This window comes from Lepisma saccharinum, chromosome 26 (genome assembly GCF_977018435.1).
Source record: "Lepisma saccharinum chromosome 26, izLepSacc3.1, whole genome shotgun sequence".
NCBI lineage: Eukaryota > Metazoa > Arthropoda > Insecta > Zygentoma > Lepismatidae > Lepisma > Lepisma saccharinum.
The window spans coordinates 46774606-46794671 of NC_139254.1; the positions used below are offsets into that span (position 1 = coordinate 46774606).

The 20066-nt window shown below is 36.9% G+C and overlaps 1 protein-coding gene across 2 annotated transcripts in view; it reads right to left on the bottom strand.

Moving 5' to 3' along the window:
- Positions 1–284: 284 nt before the first annotated feature.
- Positions 285–20066, bottom strand: part of LOC145979335 (alpha-tocopherol transfer protein-like) — a 236394-nt gene continuing 216612 nt past the window's right edge. The window contains exons 4-7 of one of the 2 annotated variants that reach the window (XM_083112194.1): positions 12197–12449; positions 8989–9099; positions 3122–3230; positions 285–1102 (exon numbers count right to left, since the gene is read on the bottom strand). In XM_083112194.1, coding sequence (XP_082968320.1) covers positions 951–1102; positions 3122–3230; positions 8989–9099; positions 12197–12449 — 625 coding nt within the window. In that variant the 3' untranslated portion in view covers positions 285–950. The remainder of the gene's footprint in view (positions 1103–3121; positions 3231–8988; positions 9100–12196; positions 12450–20066) is intronic. The other variant, XM_083112193.1, reaches the window with a different exon arrangement.

Genomic DNA, 20066 nt, shown 5'->3' on the forward strand with positions numbered 1-20066 from the left:
AGTGTCCCTTCATCAATTTAAACTAATCATTACTCATCCTGTTCGTTGCGATTAGCCAAAAGTGGAAGAAGACGCTAAATAGCAAAAACATAAATACAAATTTATCCTCATCGTGGCGATCAACTGGAGAATCTGAAGAGTAACGTAAAAATATTAAAGGGAAATTCCAGGATATTCAGTAAAAAGTCATATCAGAATATTCCCGGAAAAGAACTTTCCTTAGAATTAGACATTTAAAATAAATGCAATAGGTTAGCTGGAAAGAAAAGCCGGCAGTGGACTACAGCCTACAGGGACAAGATATCACGCAAATAATGTCTGAAAAATAAACTGTGCATTGTTTCGGAATAAATGTATTCTTCTATCGCGTATTTCATCTCTTGTTGTCAAATTAAATTAACAGCTTTGGTGTATAATATCAAAAGATGCTTGAAAACACAGCGTTTCATGGGCCATCTGCTACATTCTCCGCATAGCTTTCTTCCGCTCGTGTCCTCTTGGTGACGTCACAATCTCTAGCCAATAACGTGCAAGTTGCGGAGTGGCCCCCTCTGACATAGATGAACCGCTTACAGCAGAAAGGCAACATGTTCACATTTAACTACAAAATCTCATTTACTGCAGACAGGGAACTAGTCCGGGACAAGTTCCCTTTCTCCAGTAAACAGAAAATTGAAGGCATTGCCATGCCCATTCTTACCAAGCTGACAGGTGTCATTTCTGTGGTAAACGATCCATTGAGCTATTAAAATCCATTATCGTCACACAAAAGGAAATGTGTAAATATTCAACTAGTTGCCTTTCTGCAGTAAGCGATTCAGATATGGTATAACATACATAATTTTTGTACGATTCAAGTCATATTTTTTTTTTTTTGCAATAATATTATCACTATAATAGCATTACAGTTGGAATAAACAAGGAATATACATTTTAACTTCTCTTCTAGATTAATCCACAGCGAGTTGTCTGAAAGAGCCTTCTATTCCTAGAAGGTCGCTGGCGGTTTTTGGTTTTCCCGGTCTTCTTGCTTCGTTTGCTTTCTTCTTTCCCATTTCTATCAGCCAGTCTCTCCTTGCAATTAGTTGTTTGTTCCAGCGATCTATAAAGAAATGAATTCGTAGCAGCCTCAGAAAATGAGAACTATCCCAGAGTAAAATTTCCTTTAAATACAGTGTCACATTTAAATGTTATATTTCTTACTCTAACTAACTCTCTAGTCTTCTTAAACCCGAAGTTTAAAGCTGCAGAAACATAAAGTGATTGCATTCAATTGCGTCGTGGCAGATATCGGCTTGAGAGTAATGAGATAGTCTCAACAGATTTGTTAAATTTCTCTTTATTAAAAATACGTAAATTCATTTCATTTCTAGATAAACGTTCATATTGGTAAGATGAAGAAGCAGTTCTTTGCGCCTTATTTTACTCCATTACAAACTGTGAATATCTTTGTTATCAAAACTTTTAAAAGTAAAGTATATGTGCAATAATGACAAAGCAAATTAATGTACTTATAAAATCTGTAAGATTTAATAACATTGAAATAATTCAAGTTGAAGATAAAATCATCTTTAAAACTTTGAAGAACTTGGCCTTCACAGATAAGCCACTGCGTAATATAAATGAATATAATTTCACACATAATTCGTAGATATATAAAACTTTAAGCCAAGAGGAGCCACGATAGTTCGTTTGTCTTAAAAGTCCAAAATTACCTTTCTAATGTATAGTTTGGAAATGTGAATCACAAACAATTTAGAAATTGATTTAAGTAACACTTACTTAGTTGCCAATCGTAAACACGTATTTTAACCACGTATAGATTTCAATATTGATAGATTTTCCCATGGAAAAGTAAATAACAGTAAAGATAGAGCACATCTAAGTTAGTTTTATTTCTTGTGGTACATTTATAGTAGTTGTGTGTTAGAAACTGAAAGCTAAAGAAAAGTCAATTCGATTTGTTTATAGTGTAAACTGTGTAACGATAATGTTGTGCATACCATAAAGTTATAAAATTAATATTTAGGTATTTTTTAAAAAGTAGAAACTGTTTATTTACGTTATATGAGTATGTTCAGTTCATAAAAGCAACGTTTCGGGGGTCTTACTGCCACCTTCTTCAGGCTTTTTCTTGGCACGTATCAATACTTCATGCCGCGTCAATTTACGTCGAACAAGGAATAGGATGAAAGGATTCAATTGGTAAAAGAATTTTTAAAAACTTGACCATGCCTTAATTAAACTTTCCATATCCTTTTCATCCTTCATGTAAAACCCCTGAGACGTGTGCAAACTTGAAACTGTTGAAGCGCACTATCCTCAATCTCCCGTGTGGATCCCCGATTGTTGTTCCAGCGTTTCCGGGGGTTTTACATGAAGGATGAAAAGGATATGGAAAGTTTCATTAAGGTACGGGTAAGTTTTTAACAATTATTTTACCAATTGAATCCTTTTATCCTATTCCATGTTCGACGTAAATTGACGCGGCATGAAGTATTGATACGTGCCAAGAAAAAGCCTGAAGAAGCGGGCAGTAAGACCCCCAAAACTTTGCTTTTATAAACTGAACATACTCATATAACGTACGTAAACAGTTTTATTTTTAAAAATAGTTATTTTTTCCAAAGTGAGTAATTCGCAAAAGAGCAAATATGAAAATTAATTCTTCTTTGTAGCTAATCAGTGGTGATTTTTTCATTCTAGTGTTTTGGACTTTTAACCACTGTTAATTTTTACAAAAATTTACCTACGTTTCGGACTACACGCTACCCTGAAGACGTAAGCAGATTCTGCCTCCGAAACGTAGGTAAATTTTTGTAAAAATTAACAGTGGTTAAAAGTCCAAAACACTAGAATGAAAATTAATATTCTGTTACGTTAAAGTTCGAAATAAAATGATAACTACGAAGTTAGCTTTCATTTTGAATTATGTATGTTCAATTCTGTTTTTGTACTAACGTTATTGCAACTGTTAAATATTAATAACTAGTGGTTAAAAATAATAACAATTCGTTGTCTATCATCCATCACCAATCAGACTTGTAACAAGTATACTACACCTACAATCACATCTAAACTAGTGCAACAGGATAATTTCTTATAATTAACAAAGCCTTACCATTCATGTCGAATATGGATCCAGAAGTTCCTCCAAATTCTTTAGGGATCATTGTTTTAGGCACTACCTGGTACATTTGATCCACATTTTTGTCCGAAATAAATACAACCTGTGAATATAAATTATGTATAGTTGCTTCCTAACACATGAAATACACTTCTTATCCTATTGGGATTCAGATTTATATCAGTCACAGGCCACGCTAGAATCAAGGTGAAATAAAATAAACTTCTGAGAGGAAATATCCTCAGTGACTTTGCTTCCGTCACAATCAAATCAATTCTCCTAAAACACGCTGTCTTTAAGTTGATTGATTGAGTTGGTGCTTTAAGTCAACTTTGTGCACACTAAGGCTAATCGGGACTAGGCCTACAGTTTAAAGTGAGATCCGAACCACTATGCCTCCACGGGGTATCGAATCCGGGAAGCAAATCTTTTGGCTAGTTTGGACAAGTCAATTTTTCTAGCAGGATCGCTTTCGATACTTAATAAGAGCACTTGTTATTGGGCTCTCAAGTATTTTTTTTAATCAATTTTAACTAGGAAAATAACATCTCAGTTGGTGATTATGTCACAGGTAGGGTCAAATACAGCATATAAGCGGTTCATGCGGCAGGAATGCTACTAGCCAGAATTTTGTTTTCTACAAGAGAAATTCTGCGACTTCGCTGATGATCGACAAGTTTCTTCTTTTGATTTCATTTAACACTTCATTCCAAAATCAAGCAATGTCTGTAGCTACAGGTTAGTGCAAGATACGTCTTCTTCATATTTGTCCCAGAAATTAATAGCGGTTTCCACAAACTGTGTGTCTGTGTGTTCCGTTAGGGAGAATTCACACCGAACAAACATGCGACACGCAACATGCGACATGAAACACGTGTCGCTTGGAAGCCAACACTTAATCATCAATGCAACCTTTCGAACCGAAGAGACACGGCAAGATGCAAGTGTCGCGTGTCGCTTTTGTGTGTCTCTCGGACTGTGCCGTTTTCTCAATACCGTCCATCGTGTTACTTCAGTTTGTTGTTCGCGCATGCGCAGCGAATGCTTCATTCCAACGAGCTGTATTTAGACTCTAGACGAGAGCCCAACCGTCATTATGTTTAATCCTCTAATTTGTTGCTATAATAAAGTATCGATATGTACAATGTTTTAACAAAGTTTTAAGATTTAAACCCAACGTTCATTTCGCTTTATCAAGTTTTTTGATGCAGTTATCTATCGGCTGTAATTTGTCTTCAACATCGCCATTTACCTGACTGCTTTTATTTTAAAAAGTCAGCTTATGGAGGCACTTTAGTCCAAAATATATTAGTCAACATGGTAAAGTACTCTAGTGCATTGCTTTTCAACCGCCGGGCCGCGACCCGATACCGTGCCCTCGTATCAACTATTCTGAGCACCTAAATGTTCTGCTGAAACTGGTTGACAACTATCATAATCCTAATATCATATTTGAGTTGTGAGTTTTCGTTTTTTAAGTTCAATTTAAGCACAAATAGACTCATCAAAACTGGATCTGCCCGATGCCTCCACGGTTATCGAACCCGGGATCACTTAATTACAAGGAGACGACGTTACCACTTTGTCTTCCATACTTTTATATTTGTAAACAATCCTACACACGTATTCAAACTATTATTACTCTTATGATTATGCTAAAATTTATTTATCAGTATTTAATTTCATAGGTACATGTTAATTCATGCATAAAATCTTAAATACTGTAAAGATTTACGAGGAAAATTCTTCGGCTAAGGTATTGACTTAAAAAAAAAATACAGTGACATGGTTTCACGAAGGTTGAGAACCATTTCTCTAGTGTTTAGGTATTCGCTTTATTCAGGCTGGAAAGTCTAGCGTATACAGTTTGATATCAGTGCATATTACTTCTCAGTTTTCTCGTGCACATCATGCCTCTCCCAAGTTTCAATAACTTGCACAAATTTTACAACGCAGTTTACATGTAACAATGTCTCTTGTTACGTTATTTTCGTGTGACTAATGAACTGATTAATGCAATTACATCGGTACCATCATACAAACTGAACAAAGAAACCAGTGTCGCTTGCCGCGTGCACCTTGTCCCTTCGGTGTGAAACACTTGTGTCGCGTGTCGCATGTCGCATTTTGCATGTCGCGTGTCGCGTGTTTCTTCGGTGTGAATTCTCCCTTAGGGTTCACTATATTTTAGTCTTTATTTGATTTACTAGAATATGTAAAGCACTGTAGAAAACCCTTACTTTAAACAATCTAATGGGTAGAGGAAGGCAACATCTTCTGTCAGTTCGTCGAAGAATTTTTTTTCTTTTTTTCGATCGGTAGAAATTGACGTTTCTATTCGACGCCTTCTGGCCATTTCTTTAACTTCATTTTCTAACACCCCAATGTTATTCGGAAGCTCATTAAGACCACGTACAGATATTTCTAGAAGGCTGCATCAAGGAATATGCTGAGATTTTGAAAACAAATTTATTGAACTCTTTAACTACTGAACGTTTTCTTTTAATCTGGTAATACACTTTCTACTTTTCTAGTGCTTAACATTTTCTGTTTGCAGTTTTAGGGACATTAAAGTATAACATGTTTGGTCGAATATATTTTAACGCCGAAATATAATTTTTGTGACGTATCCGTCTTTTTTAAATTATCATTCTTACTCCGAAGCTCGTACCCACCCCCGCACCGCGGAAGTTGAGGGAGTGCTATTTACGCCCCTGAGTTCAATGCAGAATTAAGTTCACGGGATTTGTGGATTAACACCTGAAGAATTACATGTGTGGTTTACGCCAGGAAAATTAGGTAGCATATAAATATTCATGCCCGGCCTCTCTAGGGAGGAGCGGGCCTCATCAATCAGGCAGGTCGAAGGTGGTGGATATGGTGGTGGTCCAAGATATGCAAATATGATGTGTTAATTCTCCTTGGAGATTCCAATGCAAGAATATAGAGAAGACTTTCTAAAACATATGGCTAGAAAACACTCTTTACATATTGATACAAATGAAAAAGGGAAAGATGCTAAGTCAATTGGCGGATGGAAAGAGGTTCATCATAAAACGTTCTTGCTTCCCGCCTAAAGATATACATAAAGAACATGGAAATTGCCTGGTAAAGGAGTGGTTAATCAGATTGATCATGTTATAGTGTTAAGAAGACATGCATGCTCAATAGCTGGCGTAAAGACCACATGAGGTCTCAGTTGGGACTCAAATCAATATCTGGTAAAGGTACGGTTCAGAGGAAGAACAGAAAATATAGCATGTCTGAAAAGACTTCGGAGAACGCTGGAATGTGAAAATGTTACAAAGAGTAGAAATAGCTACCGAGTATCAACAGAAAATAAGCATGAAATTAGAAGACATGCCCCAGTAATGAAGTGAGAATGAAACAATTGACAAAACGTGGGATCGTATAAAGGAAGCTACAGCTGCAAAACACGACAATTGGATAAAGAAGGAAATAAAGGAACGATGAATGGTTTGATGATGAATGGAGAGTAACAATAGAACACAAAAATATAAACAGAATTGCAATGATATATAGAGAGACAAGACAGAATTTTGAAAGATAAATAGCAAACAGATATCAAGCAAACATAATAATATGAATGAAAGAGGACTATTAGAAGAGATGCATGGAAACAATCGAAGAACTAAATAACAGAATGAAAGTAAGAAGTTATACCAGCCAACCAAGCGGATCGGAAAGCAATACTAACCAAAGACAATTCGTGTAGAGATAAAAATGCAAAACTGCTTGGAACTGAGCAAGAACTTTTAGCAATATGTCAAGATTATTTTGCTGAGATATTGAATGTAAAAAGAGATAAGAGGAATGAGGAAGTACGTATATGAATGTAGACCCTGAAATAGATAAACTACCTCTAGAAGAAGTACAGTAAGCACTGAAATGTCAGAAGAATGGAAGAGGACCAGGTGAAGATAAGATAACATCTGAGCTATTGGGAGGACAACATTTAATAGAAAATCTTCACTTGTTGATATTTGAAATATGGGAAAGGCCGGAAATGTTAGAAAAAATAGAAAATTGGTCTAATATGTCCCATCTTTAAGAAGGGCGATAAGCTAAAATGCATTGACTATAGAGGAACAACGTTACTCAACGTAGCACACAAAATATTCGCTGATATATTGCAGAAGAGATTGAACCACTACTCCGAAGAAATACTTGACGAATATCAGAGTGGCTTCCGACCTAGAATAGGAACAACTGATCCGATCCATTCTTTCCGACAATCAATGGAGAAATGTTTTGAATATAAAGTAGATCAACATATGTTGTTTGTTGACTTCCACCAGCTCTTTGATAGTGTTGACGAAAGGTTCTGAGTGCCCTAGAAGAATTCCAAAAACCAAATAAAATTGATAAATTGAAATAAATGTGAAAGGATTCACAGGACAAGTCTTTCATCTGAGGTAAAACTAGTGGAGCCTTTGAAATAACAACAGGTTTTAGACGAGAAGGTTCATCATTGACAATATTTAATATAGGCTACAAATAGCAATGAAATAATTAAAATTAGGAAGGGCAATATTTAAGAAATCAAAACATAGCTTATGCTGATGATATTTTATTAGTAGCACAACATATGGAATGTCTCAAGAAAATGTTTAAAGTATTGGAAGAGAAAAGTAGAGTCATGGGGATAATGAAGGAGAAACATAATATATGAAGATATCAGCATCAGAAGAAATAAGATGGAATCATAATATAAAATTTGGCAAACATATGCTATATGTAAGAGGCTTCAGAATCCGGTGGACAATCCTCAACCGCGAGGACTCTGTACTCAAGAGATTGATAAAATTATAATGGCTGGAAACAGACCATATTACGCTAAAAATAAATTACTGAAATGAACTCTACTGTCGAAACAAATAAAAGTAGAGATCTTCAAGACTCTTATAAGATCAGAGAAATAGACTATGCCAGCCGCTGATGAGAATAATTTACGTGTTTCTGAGAGCAATATCTTACGAAGGATATATGGCCCTCTGAGAGAGGGAGAAGTATTAAGAATATAAAGTAATATGGACATTGAAAACATTCTCAATGAGGTTATTAAAGTACCGAAGACTAGCCTGGTCGGAACATGTGAAGATGATGAACATGGAAAGGGTGTCAAGAGAATCTGACGCATACAAGAAACGAAGGCAGGGAGAAAAAGTGGAACACCAAGCAATAGATGGATACAGGATGTGGAAGGAGACTTTATGGTTATGCAAGTTCGAAGATGGTTGGAGAAAGCAAAATGCAGAGAAGAATGGATAGGTATCGTGAGGGAGGCCAGAGTCCAGCAAGTAAAAAAAAAAAAAAATAAAAAAAAAATAAAAAAAAAATAAAAAAAAATCATGTATTATAACTACGGAAGTGGAATCTGCTGATCTAAGTTATAAGAAGTATAGCTATCTGTTGCTAGCTATTAAAGGCGTATCGGCAAATAACAAATCCAACCAGTATTAGAAATGTACCTAAGGCTTGAACATTGTTGTAAAGCCTACGAAAACCGTGAAAATAAAAGAACTACACTAAATTTAAAGAAAGACACAAACAAACATATCCAGCATGTATCATATATTTATACACAGTGCATACAGTATATTTCACTTATTTTTCAAGTTTTCAAATATTCAATGAAAATTGATTCAAATTTGTCGTATATTTTCCTTTTGAAAATTTTCAATTTAATATGTACACAAATACACCTAATTAATCTACAATATATACGAAGATAAATGTAGATCAATTTTGAATTCGTCTAATTGTGAGGAGTGTACATTTTCCATACTTCTAATACCACAAAACATTTAATCAACGCGTAACAGGAAGAATTGACTTACCCTTTTCTTAAGCTTCTCTTGAAGGCACTGAATGCATATATTCATAATTTTGGCTGAAACTGGACTCAAGCCCATCACAAATAAATTTTTGAATTGGTCTGGATATCCTTCCTGAAATATAACGAAGACACTTAAAAGTCACTAAACGAGAACATGAATTAACATGTATGATGTCAGTATTTTAGCATGATATATAAAGTTCAATAGTTTTATTGTCCACTAGGGCTAAGAAACCTGAGTATATTGTAGGAACGTAGTCTGTTCTAGTCTCATGTAAGGTGATGTAGAGAGCAGACAGGATATCTGCATTTTTGTTGTAAGCGATTGTTCTGCCCTCCGGAACGAATGAGGGTGAAAGGAACACCACTTAAAAGGTTTTGGCGCGAGTTGTTAGTGCGTTATGGCGTCTCGTCCTTTCATTTGATGTTCGCGTGTGCGTTGTTCACAAAACGCGGAAAATTTTGCTGTGATTCGAGCAGTTGACATTTTGATATTTCGTCATCGTGAATCACTAAAGGTTATAGTGATTTCGAGCCCAAAAGGAATTTGAATGGTGGAAGTCATAGCCTGGAAGATGGAAAGAGTTGCAACGTGATCGAAATGGATCGTCGAGACGTCGTTTTAACCGAGAGCCATTAAGGATTGTGAAGAAGAGCTATGCAGAAGCTGGGAGAATAAGTGTACAGTGATTTTGTTAGTGAATATTGAGCCTGCTTTAAGTGTTGAGAGTTCTCAAAATAAGGTTTCTGGTCTTTGCATTGGTCATTGTAAGATTAGAAGTACCGCGCTGAACTACACATAGCTAGCTAAAGCCGTGGGTATATTTTCAAACATGTTATTCTTTAGTTTACTCTTAAATTGTGTTCTCGTAAATGCAACGTTGCATTCTGAAACGTGGCCCAGAGCTCCAAGGCTTCCTCTGTAAATTTCTGTAGATGGATTTTCAGTGTTAATGAGATGATTGAGACTTACTAAGGGACTCTCACGATTGTTTAACTAGAAGTTGGACAATAAACATTTGTAAATGGTAATTTTCATCTTTTACTTTTTACAGTTAATCACGTTTTGAGAAAAAACCTGAAAATCCTGCTTGTTGCTTGAACGGAAGCAGGAAAATAATTCTTCAGTAAATCAATCCTTAGCGTTATCTGGTGCCTTTAACCCGGGAAAAAGCCAAATCCGCCTCTCAGATTTATCCACAATGTCTTTATGAGTTGGTATAAGAAACGGTAATCGATTTGTACTGAGCCAGTGTTCACCTAGATATGTAATGGCCACGTTAAAAATAACTTATCTTTTGCTGACCAATTATTCCGAGCTCCTGATAAATAGCCAAATATTATACATGCTTCCACATCGTCTCACTACGAACAAACGAAGTTGTAAAAAAATTTATCATTATGTCATGTGGCAAATGCAAGTTAGGAGCGGGAGGATTTCACTCATTACATGTGACCTGGAGATTCTGATGGAAATTTTTCAAGCAATGTACCTGCATGAAGGGGTTCTGGGGTTAATCCAACCTCCATGAAACGGATGCCTGAGGCAACCCGGGTGTGCAAAGAGCGGGCGGAGTGTTGTCTCATCATTTCACTTCTATGGCCGACGTTATGAATATGTTGGGCACAAAGTCCACAGTCCAAAGACATGTTGCAAGATGTAGCCTTATCTTTTATGTATGTGTATGTATATATATAGGGTGAACCAAAATCTAACGAAAAACTTTCAGGGATGTAGCTTGAGTGTTTTAATATGAGGAACCCATGGTTCCTGGAATCTTATTACAGAGAAATTGCATTTATTTCGTTTGTTCAAACTCTGCTAGCTTTCTGTATGTTCATCAGGAATTTGTTTAGTTTCTGCAGCTAAACTGCGTTTACGCATGTGATTTGAACATGACGTGGCACCGGCACATTTTACTGTCGCTGGTAGACATCACCTTGATACACAGTTTGGTCGGAGATGGATTGATCGTGGTGGTCCTGTTCCATGGGCAGCACGATCACCAGATATGATGCCGACGGACTTCTTCTTTTGGAGTCATGTGAAGAGCCTTAATGTTCGAGAATCCAGTCGACACTCCCATGGACCTGGTTGCTAGGATTATCGCAGCAGCTGAAGAAGTCAATCTTCTGGGATGATAGAGTGTGCCCGACAATCCATTCTGCGTCGCTGTACAGTTTGTGGACGTGATCATGGCGGTCGAAGATTGCACAGTGAACTGTATTGTACGTAGAGAACAGTTATTTAACAAACAAGTAGGAATATTGTCATAGATTTGTTTCTTTACTCATGTACTAATTTCATTTGTATTGTTTATATTGCTATTCATGACATTACAGAAGAGGGTGAGTAGTTGATATTTTTTTCTTTTTAATCTATCATAAACCATCTATCACTGCCCGAAAGGACATAATAAAAGTATAGCACATGGACATCACATTACTTTGTAATAAGGTACCGGGGACCATGTGTTCCTCATGTGAAAACACTCAGTCAAAATCACTGAACAATCTGTGAAAGTTTGTTGGTAGAGTTCGTTTCCACCTTGTATACATACATGGGAGGTGTTGCTGCTCAATAGAAGCATATTGGGATTCACTTACCCCATAAGCGAGATTTTACCAATTGTTAGATCACTTTATTCATAACAAAACCACGTATTTGAAATAATTTGGTTCTATAATCCTTATAATTCTATGAGCACATCTCAAATAATGCACGTATAGCGATGGGTTGAGATTTATTTTTAAGACAATTCAATGCATAGAAAGGCTAATTGAAACTAGACCTGCAGTTTAAAGTGGGATCCGAGCTACCGGCTATTGAAAACGCGAGTCATTAATTACAAGGCAACAACTTTAGCACTAAGTCATTAGAGAGATCGTATGTATAAAAGAGACATACTTAACACTGAAATTGATACTCTACTTTAAATAAGGTGAATTTTCAGATGCTAAATTTTACAAATTACTATTTATGAAATTAGGTTTAATTTCATGAAGAAGGTCACAGGAATACAATAAATAAACTAAAATAAAGATACTTCTCACATCCAACATGGTGATCGTCTTCGTATTTAACACACAAAATTATAATAATGAAAACAACACTAAATGTGTTGGTCAAATTTTAAATTTTAAGCATGATGTAACTTTACTAAACAAAATAACCACGTGACATAGTTTGAAGCATTGTGAAAACTTACCTGAAGAAGAGTCATGGAGTTTTTAAGATGAGGAATAGTAATTTTAATAGCATGGGCAGCTTTTATTCCAGCCACATCACAGATTATCACAACCCCTCTCTTGAGAGTGTCTGAGGCTAACAACGTGTCGTAACAGCACACCATACGCTTCATAACCATCTCAAAGACGAAGGTTGATGGGTCGACTCCTTCGTAGCTGACAGTCAGCACTCTGTGCCCATCAGGAGTGTAGCCAGGCAAAATGCAGAAAACCCTAAAATAAAAATATTGCGGTATTATCTATCATGATTTTTTCCTGTTTTTAATTTATTTTTTATATTAAAGTTTACTGGCATTAATTTCAATTTAATTATTTACTAAAGTTTAATATCATATTATGGACTTTCTTCGAAACAAAATTAAATTAAGGTAGGTGAGTCAAAGGCAGTGTTTCCAAAGTGACCCACGTTACGAGAAACATATTAGTATTTAACACAGCTAACAAATGGAATTACATTAATATACCCAGTCCCCCTCAGGTGCACGTTGCAGGAAACGAACTGTCTCGGGATGCCAGCAGACATTTTATTTAAGTTATTGTGTACCCCCTGGTGTCATAGGGACTTTCCAGTCTAGTCCTTCACGGCTATTCGTCGTTACTGTATATAATGCATGTCAACAATCGAAAGTTTGACACCAACAATTTTCTGTAATAAGATGTAGACACGTGAAAACATATGAATAAATATGTTTTCTTGAGCACAATCATCATCTTCTAAGCAACTATAAGCTGTGGCCACCTTTGGGACCAATGGGCCACCTTGGTAACGATCTTATTTTAGAAAAAGTTACAAGCAATATTACAAAATATTCATTTGGTATACGTTGTTATAGGAGTTATTTAATTTAATTTCAGAAATTTATCTCTCATTAGAGATTTGCAAATTTACCTAGAAGTTTGCCACTTTTGGTTCACCTACTTTATTTCTTAAACATTTGTATTCTTAAAACAACATTAGCCCATCCTGATAATTAGAAAAAGGTTTCCTCAATTGGAATGCAAAACATGATGCTTTTTGGCTAGCATATTAAATGTTAATAATTTTCGTATTTTGTATGAGAAAACGTTTTCCAGATCTTTGGCAATAAATGATCAAGGATAACATAAAGAGGATGTTACGTTCCCTTCAACTGTCTTTCCCTCTGGTCCTGTACCCGGGGACATGACGACTCTAATGGCCTACACTGAAGTCTATATTCAGGGTAGGAAAATCTAACCACTAGGTAAAGTCTTACTGTAAACGTTTAATGTTTCCTCAGGGTTGAATACATCCAGATGAGAAGATCACGAGGACTGGAGCTTGGGATGTTCTATAGCCCTATAGGTTTGCAAGACTACAGCACTTGTCGATAATCTAAAATCTTACCCTTTGTATCAGTGACATCGTAGTGTCTTTTGATATTTTAAAGATAAGGCACAGGTTGATAAGTCTTAAAAGATTGGAACTGTGCGTACAACTCAATCTCAATATTACTATCGTTTCAAGCATACACTATATAGCCAAAAGTCACCGGACACCAATTGCTGTTCATTCAAAAGGCACCAGCCAGATAACTAATAAGATGTCTGACCTCCCTTCGCTATTATTACAGCATTCTCTCTTCGGGGTAGGCTTTTCACTAAGTTCTGGTATATTGTTGGTGGATTTATTTTCCACTCGTCCTGTAGCCTCGTGAATAGCTCATGAGTGGCTTTTGGTTGAGTGGATCTGGCACGCAACCGTCCCTCCAGTTCATCCAGTTCTATGGGGTTCCAGTCGGGGCTTTGAGCGAGCCAGATAAGCACATCCACCTGATTGTTCTCAAACCATGACGCAATAGACCCTGCTTTAGGGACAGTGACGTTATAGGGCTGATAGAGAAAAAGGGCCATTCCAAACTGTTACCACAGTGTGGGCAGCATTCTATTGTCTAAAATGTCCTCGTAAACACCGCTGTTCATGTTGCAATTGACCAAAACTAATCGCCCGAGCCCAAACCAGCTAAAACAGCCCGAGACCATGACACTACCACTTGAATGTGCTGTAACTTTTGGCTATATAGTGTATGACGCTACATTCCAAATTCTGACGGCTACGCAACATTTGAGAACAATTTATCATATTCACTCATTGTGTTTAATTGATTAACATTTAATATGCTGACATTGTCAAGATGAACATTAAAATGACGTAAAACTAAACTACTTGATATAGACATTTAACGATCATTTAGTGAATGCTAACATGAACAACTCGCTCTTAGGAAGTCCTCTAATTATTGTGACTGGCAGATTGTGTAAAATTAAGTAATGGTATACATATTTTGGTTCATTTACTGTAAGTAAATAAAGTGTATACTAATATGTTTTGCGCCTCTTTCAAGCGCCGTTACTACAATTTGTTTAATTTTCTCACATGTATAGTATTTAAAAATTCAATACAGTGAACATACATTTACTGTATTTTATGGTGACCAGTGCCAGAATGGACGAAAGTGTGTATTACAAGGAACTAGAATATTCTATATTTACGAATATTTCTTACTCTTACACTCACTGTAAATACAATTCAAAAGGTTCTGCTAGCGCAATAAAAAGAGTTAGATTTTTCACATGTTCAGAGAATATTTCTAACTTCTTTAATAATCATATGTAAGCCTTTGCGTGCACGTACAGTGGGATCCATAAGTATCGACTAAACCTTACAATTAGATTTGGGGGATCGTAGATAGGATAATCTAGCCTCGAGCTACTCGCTAAGCGAGATGGACTTAGAAACCAGTAAAGGGGACAAGCCCGTGTGAAATAACAACTCGCGCACATTCAATTTAACACTTCACTTGACTGAACAGGCGTGGCAAGTAAATGGATTGGATTGATTTGTTGTTTTTAATCAACTTTATGCACAATAAGGCTAATAGGGACTGGACCTACAGTTTAAAGTGGGAGTCGAACCCGGGACCACTTGATTACATGGCAACGACGCTACCACTGCGCCATCTGGAGGCCGTGGGGCCAGTAAAGACACAGGAGATGTTCGTTACGTGCTGTTCTGCTGGAAGATCTTGTCCTTGGAAGTCCTCGCTTCGACGGGGTCCTAACCTGTAATAAATCGGAACTAGGGAACGTACTCTGTTACTTCTACTATTTAGGAGCACATTAGCAATTACTATATTCGATGAAAAAATAAAAACAACTAAGAACGAGATTTTCTCACGCGGACTATTTATTCGGGATTTGAACTTCAGATCGCTAAATCCGTTGCCTCGAGCGCGTCCTTTGGCAACGGCGATTCTGAGAAAAAATGCTGATTTCCTGATTTTCATATTCTACCGATCGCTTTGCGTGATTAGCTTTTAAGAAACTCATTTCCAATGCTTCAGCAGAACCCCGTTTTGAACATGATTAGCTTGTTAATTTATGACGCTCGGGGTCCTGGGTTCGAGTCACACCTGGTCGTGATACGGTATTGCCAAGCAAATTATCCATCACCACGTTTACTCCCTTTGTTATATTTATCTTGACAATGTCGTCATATTAAATTTTATTCAATTAAACTCAATGAAGGAAGATGATAAATTATTCTAAAGTGTTGCGTAGCCGTCAGAATTTGGAATGTTGAGTAATATGCTTGAAACTATAGTAATATTGAAATTTAGTTGTACGCACAGTTCCAATCTTCTAAGTCTTATCAGCGGGTATATTTCTTTACAATATCAAAATCAATAGACTGTACAATGTCAATGAACTAACACAAAACACCAAACAATCTGCTTACAACCTCTAAAAACACATTCCTTGAAAACACGTAGGATGAAGATAAAAACCAAGAAAAATAGTAATGGACAATTTGCTGAGCAATACTTATGGATCCCACTTATGGATCCATTTCGTATGAATAAAAAAACTGAGAACCTGCTTACACAAACAGTACCTGCACCTCAATATGTTGATCTTCCAACCTTGAGCTTGCACTCATATTTTGATTCAATGGAGGAACAACAAAATGGACAGGTGCTTATGTACAGTGGCTACAACATTGAGAAACACTGGCTGGGCAGAACTCGGAGATTGTGTATAATTTTATGCAATAACGTACGTCATAAGTAGCCGCTGAGAACTCGCCCTTGTTCCTTGGCCAGAAAAATATGGGCTCCTGCGTTTACAAATAGTTTTTTAATTTATGAGAAGACTCTATGTATTATGTAGTGTATGCTTTTAGGTAGTTTAATCAAAAGTGACTCTTTAGAAACTAAATAAACAATAAACAAAATAAAAGAACAGAAAGTGATAAAAAATGAAAGAATCTAGTTTTGATGTTAATGATGACAAAACAATTTACAATAGAAATAAATAACTAATAAACAACTACTCACCTTTCCCTGTTTATTAATAATAAACTAGCTCATTATCCGGCGTTGCCCGGGTGTTTAATGAATTCTAACTATAGCGTAATATGTAACTCATTTTATTTACAGGTATTTAAAATTATAAGTTATATATATATATATATATATATATAAATTATAAAGTAATATATTTTACAAATTCACTGTAATATAAATCTAACAACATTTTTAGTTCCACCTCCAGGAGAAAGAATAAAAAAAATGAACGGCATTGGGAATATCCCTATTCATCTTAGCGACCCAGAAAACTACGGATTCCACACTAATATCGTTCGATTTACATGTCACCCCAACCCCTACGGGTGCCAGAGGTGTCTTGGAGTTGAACGGCCTTGGGAGTGTCACTATTCATCTTAGCGACCCCGAAAACTATTGATACCTCACTAATATCGGTCGTTTTCGATTATTTTTATATTTCACTTCCTTCCCACTCCCACCCCTAGGGGTGCCAGGGATGTCTTGTAGTTGAACGGCATTGAGAGTGTCACTATTAATCTTAGCGAGCCCGAAAATTATGGATTCCATACTAATATCGGTCGTTTTCGATTATTTCTACATGTCACCCTCTTCCCACCCCCTCACCTAGAAGTGCAGGGGCTGTCTTGGAGTTGTATGGCATTGGGGGTGTCACTATTCATCTTAGCGACCCCGAAAACTATGGTTTCCATACTAATATCGGTCGTTTTTTATTATTTCTACATGTCACCCACTTCCCTCCTCCTCCCCTAGAGGTGCCAGGGGGTGTATTTGAGTTTTAACGGCATTGGGAGTGTCACTATTCATTTAATTGACCCTAAAAACTATGGATTCCATACTAATATCGGTCGTTTTCGATTTTTTCTACTTGTCACCCCCTTCCCACCCCCTCACCTAGAAGTGCAGGGGCTGTCTTGGAGTTGTATGGCATTGGGGGTGTCACTACTCATCTTAGCGACCCCGAAAACTATGGATTCCACACTAATATCGGTCGTTTTCGATTATTTTTGCATGTCACCCCCTCCCATCCCACCCCCAGGGGTGTCAGGGTGTCTTACCCCCACAGTATTTCTTTCCAGGTTGCAAGTGATACGTGTTTCAAATTTGGTTGAAATCGTTCCAGGCGTTCGAGAGTTATGCCAGAACAAACAAACACACGCACATACATCCATTTTTATATATTTCATAAAATTATGTAAAACTAACCAACGCATTATACTTATTACCGTTCTGGTTACCCAGAATGGATTTTATAACACAAACTAAAAACACTTCAACAACCTCAATGCATTGTATGTTCTATTTATTTTGTCTCATTGTTTTGTATAATAATATGTATATTATAATTCAATCAATAGAAATAAAGTAGGTAAATAGGCTGGGAATCCGTATAAATGCAGTGGAACTGACGTCCTGGTTTATTCAAAGGTACCAAGGCATTAAGAGCATACAATCGAAAGTATGCGTGAGGAGTCGGGCTTGGCTCCCTTCCGGCTAAGACATTCAATTTTTTCTTTCTGTCAATATTTATTTCGAAGATAACTGCTTTCTTTTATACCATTTTTAGTACCTATTTTGCATTTTCGGTGTTTCTTTGTCTCCCTATTTTAAAACTTTTTAGTATCTAAGAATACTCATCCTCGTTATAAGCTTTTATCTCCCTTTAACTTCCTAATAACGACGTGACCACATGATAGTGTAAGTAATATAGACCACTGAAAATTATCATGTACAGCGGGATCCATGAGTATTGCCGTGCAAATTGTCCATCACCATGCTGGTGCACTTTATTTGACCCAATCAGAGCTTCAAGAATTAAAAGAGAACACAAAACAAGCTGTTGACAACTTCTGCATCAGTATACATAAAAAATCATTGCTTAAAACACATAGGAAGCATGAGAAAAAAATAATGAAGATAGTAAAGGTAAAAAAAGGTAAAGTGCTCCCCTGTGCTTAGCACCACGCCATGAAGGCGTATAGGGGGTGTGGGGGTAACGCCCCACACTTTCTTGATCCGGTCGTAAGTGGAGGTGATGTGATCAGCATCACGCCCCTGACCGCCTGTACCCCCCAGGGTTTCCCCCAGGTACCCATGTTATTCGACGCTGGGTGGGCGCCGGGGCCGCTTCCATCGTTAGAGTGTTCCCGGATTTTTGAACCGGCCGGGGATTGAACCCGGGACCTTTAGCATGGTAGTCAGACGCGTTACCGACTGAGCCACCGCGGCCAACCATAATGAAGATAGTCATGAACAATTTGCACTTTAATGCTCATGGATCCCACTGTGCAATTATGCTTGTATGTATGCGTGTAAGTTGTCTTCCAGAAATGGTTACTCTTAAAATAATAAAGTGGAGAAGTTATTAATTAAAAAATTAGTACATGCTAATTTATTGTGCCTCTACCACGCTGCCGTTGGAGTACGTTCTCATGACTCCGCATTTTTATTCATACTACAAAATGACCAGGCCTAGTTCGATGCACTCTTTGACTTGACACTCGGTGTAGTGCAGGTGTATCCTGGTGTCAGGCTTGTCCAAGGAAATTATGTTGAATAAACTAGACGGATAGCAATGTACAAGTTCAGAAATTTCAACAAATGCCTGTCTGCTGCTTACAACGTTCATTTGATTAGTTATCAGTAGACCTCTGATTTCTAGGTTCTAAAAAGTGTGCTTTTTGGTTCCTAAAATAGGCTCTAAAAATCCTAAAATAGGTTCGAAATACCCTAAAATAGGTTGAAATCTTAAGTCAGGGTCGAAAAATCTTGAAGTAAGTTTAAAAAAACTTAAAATAATTCAAAATTCCTTAAATTCTGCAATTTTGTCTGCGAGGATCATCTTATATGCTGAAAATAATCTTTCAACAAGAACATAATCAGTGGTGCAAACTTCCATGCTGAAATGTTAGTTTGCAAGGTGTGAATGCGATAAAGCACCGAAGTGACGCGAAAGTGAGCAAGACCACACAGATCAAACCACTTTGGATTGTACAGGTAACAGTGGCATTAGACATTTTGCTTTGTTTAGAGCTTTGAGAAATCACCATGGATTTGAAGGAAGTGAAATCGACAGAGAGTACGTTCGTCATTGAATTTTTTCGTGACCAAACAAAGCAAATGCATCCGTCTGACATAAAAATCCTGTAAAACCTATAAAAATATACAAAAACCTAAAAAGAGACTTGATTTAGGCGCATAAACCTACAATAGGTTCTAACAAGGAAAATAGATTTTTTTAAACACCATAAAACTTCATCAGTCGTTGCGTTTTTTAACGAAACGCTGGCATAACTTATTATTTCTTACATACCTGTAAAGGAAAATAATAGGTTAAAAACCTAAATTCCGACGTCTAGTCATCAGGCACCACGTAACCACACACCATACATTGCACAGTTCCAGAACGTAGTGCAAACGGTGCAGACACCAAAGACGCAACTTGACACCAAATCAACGAAGTAGA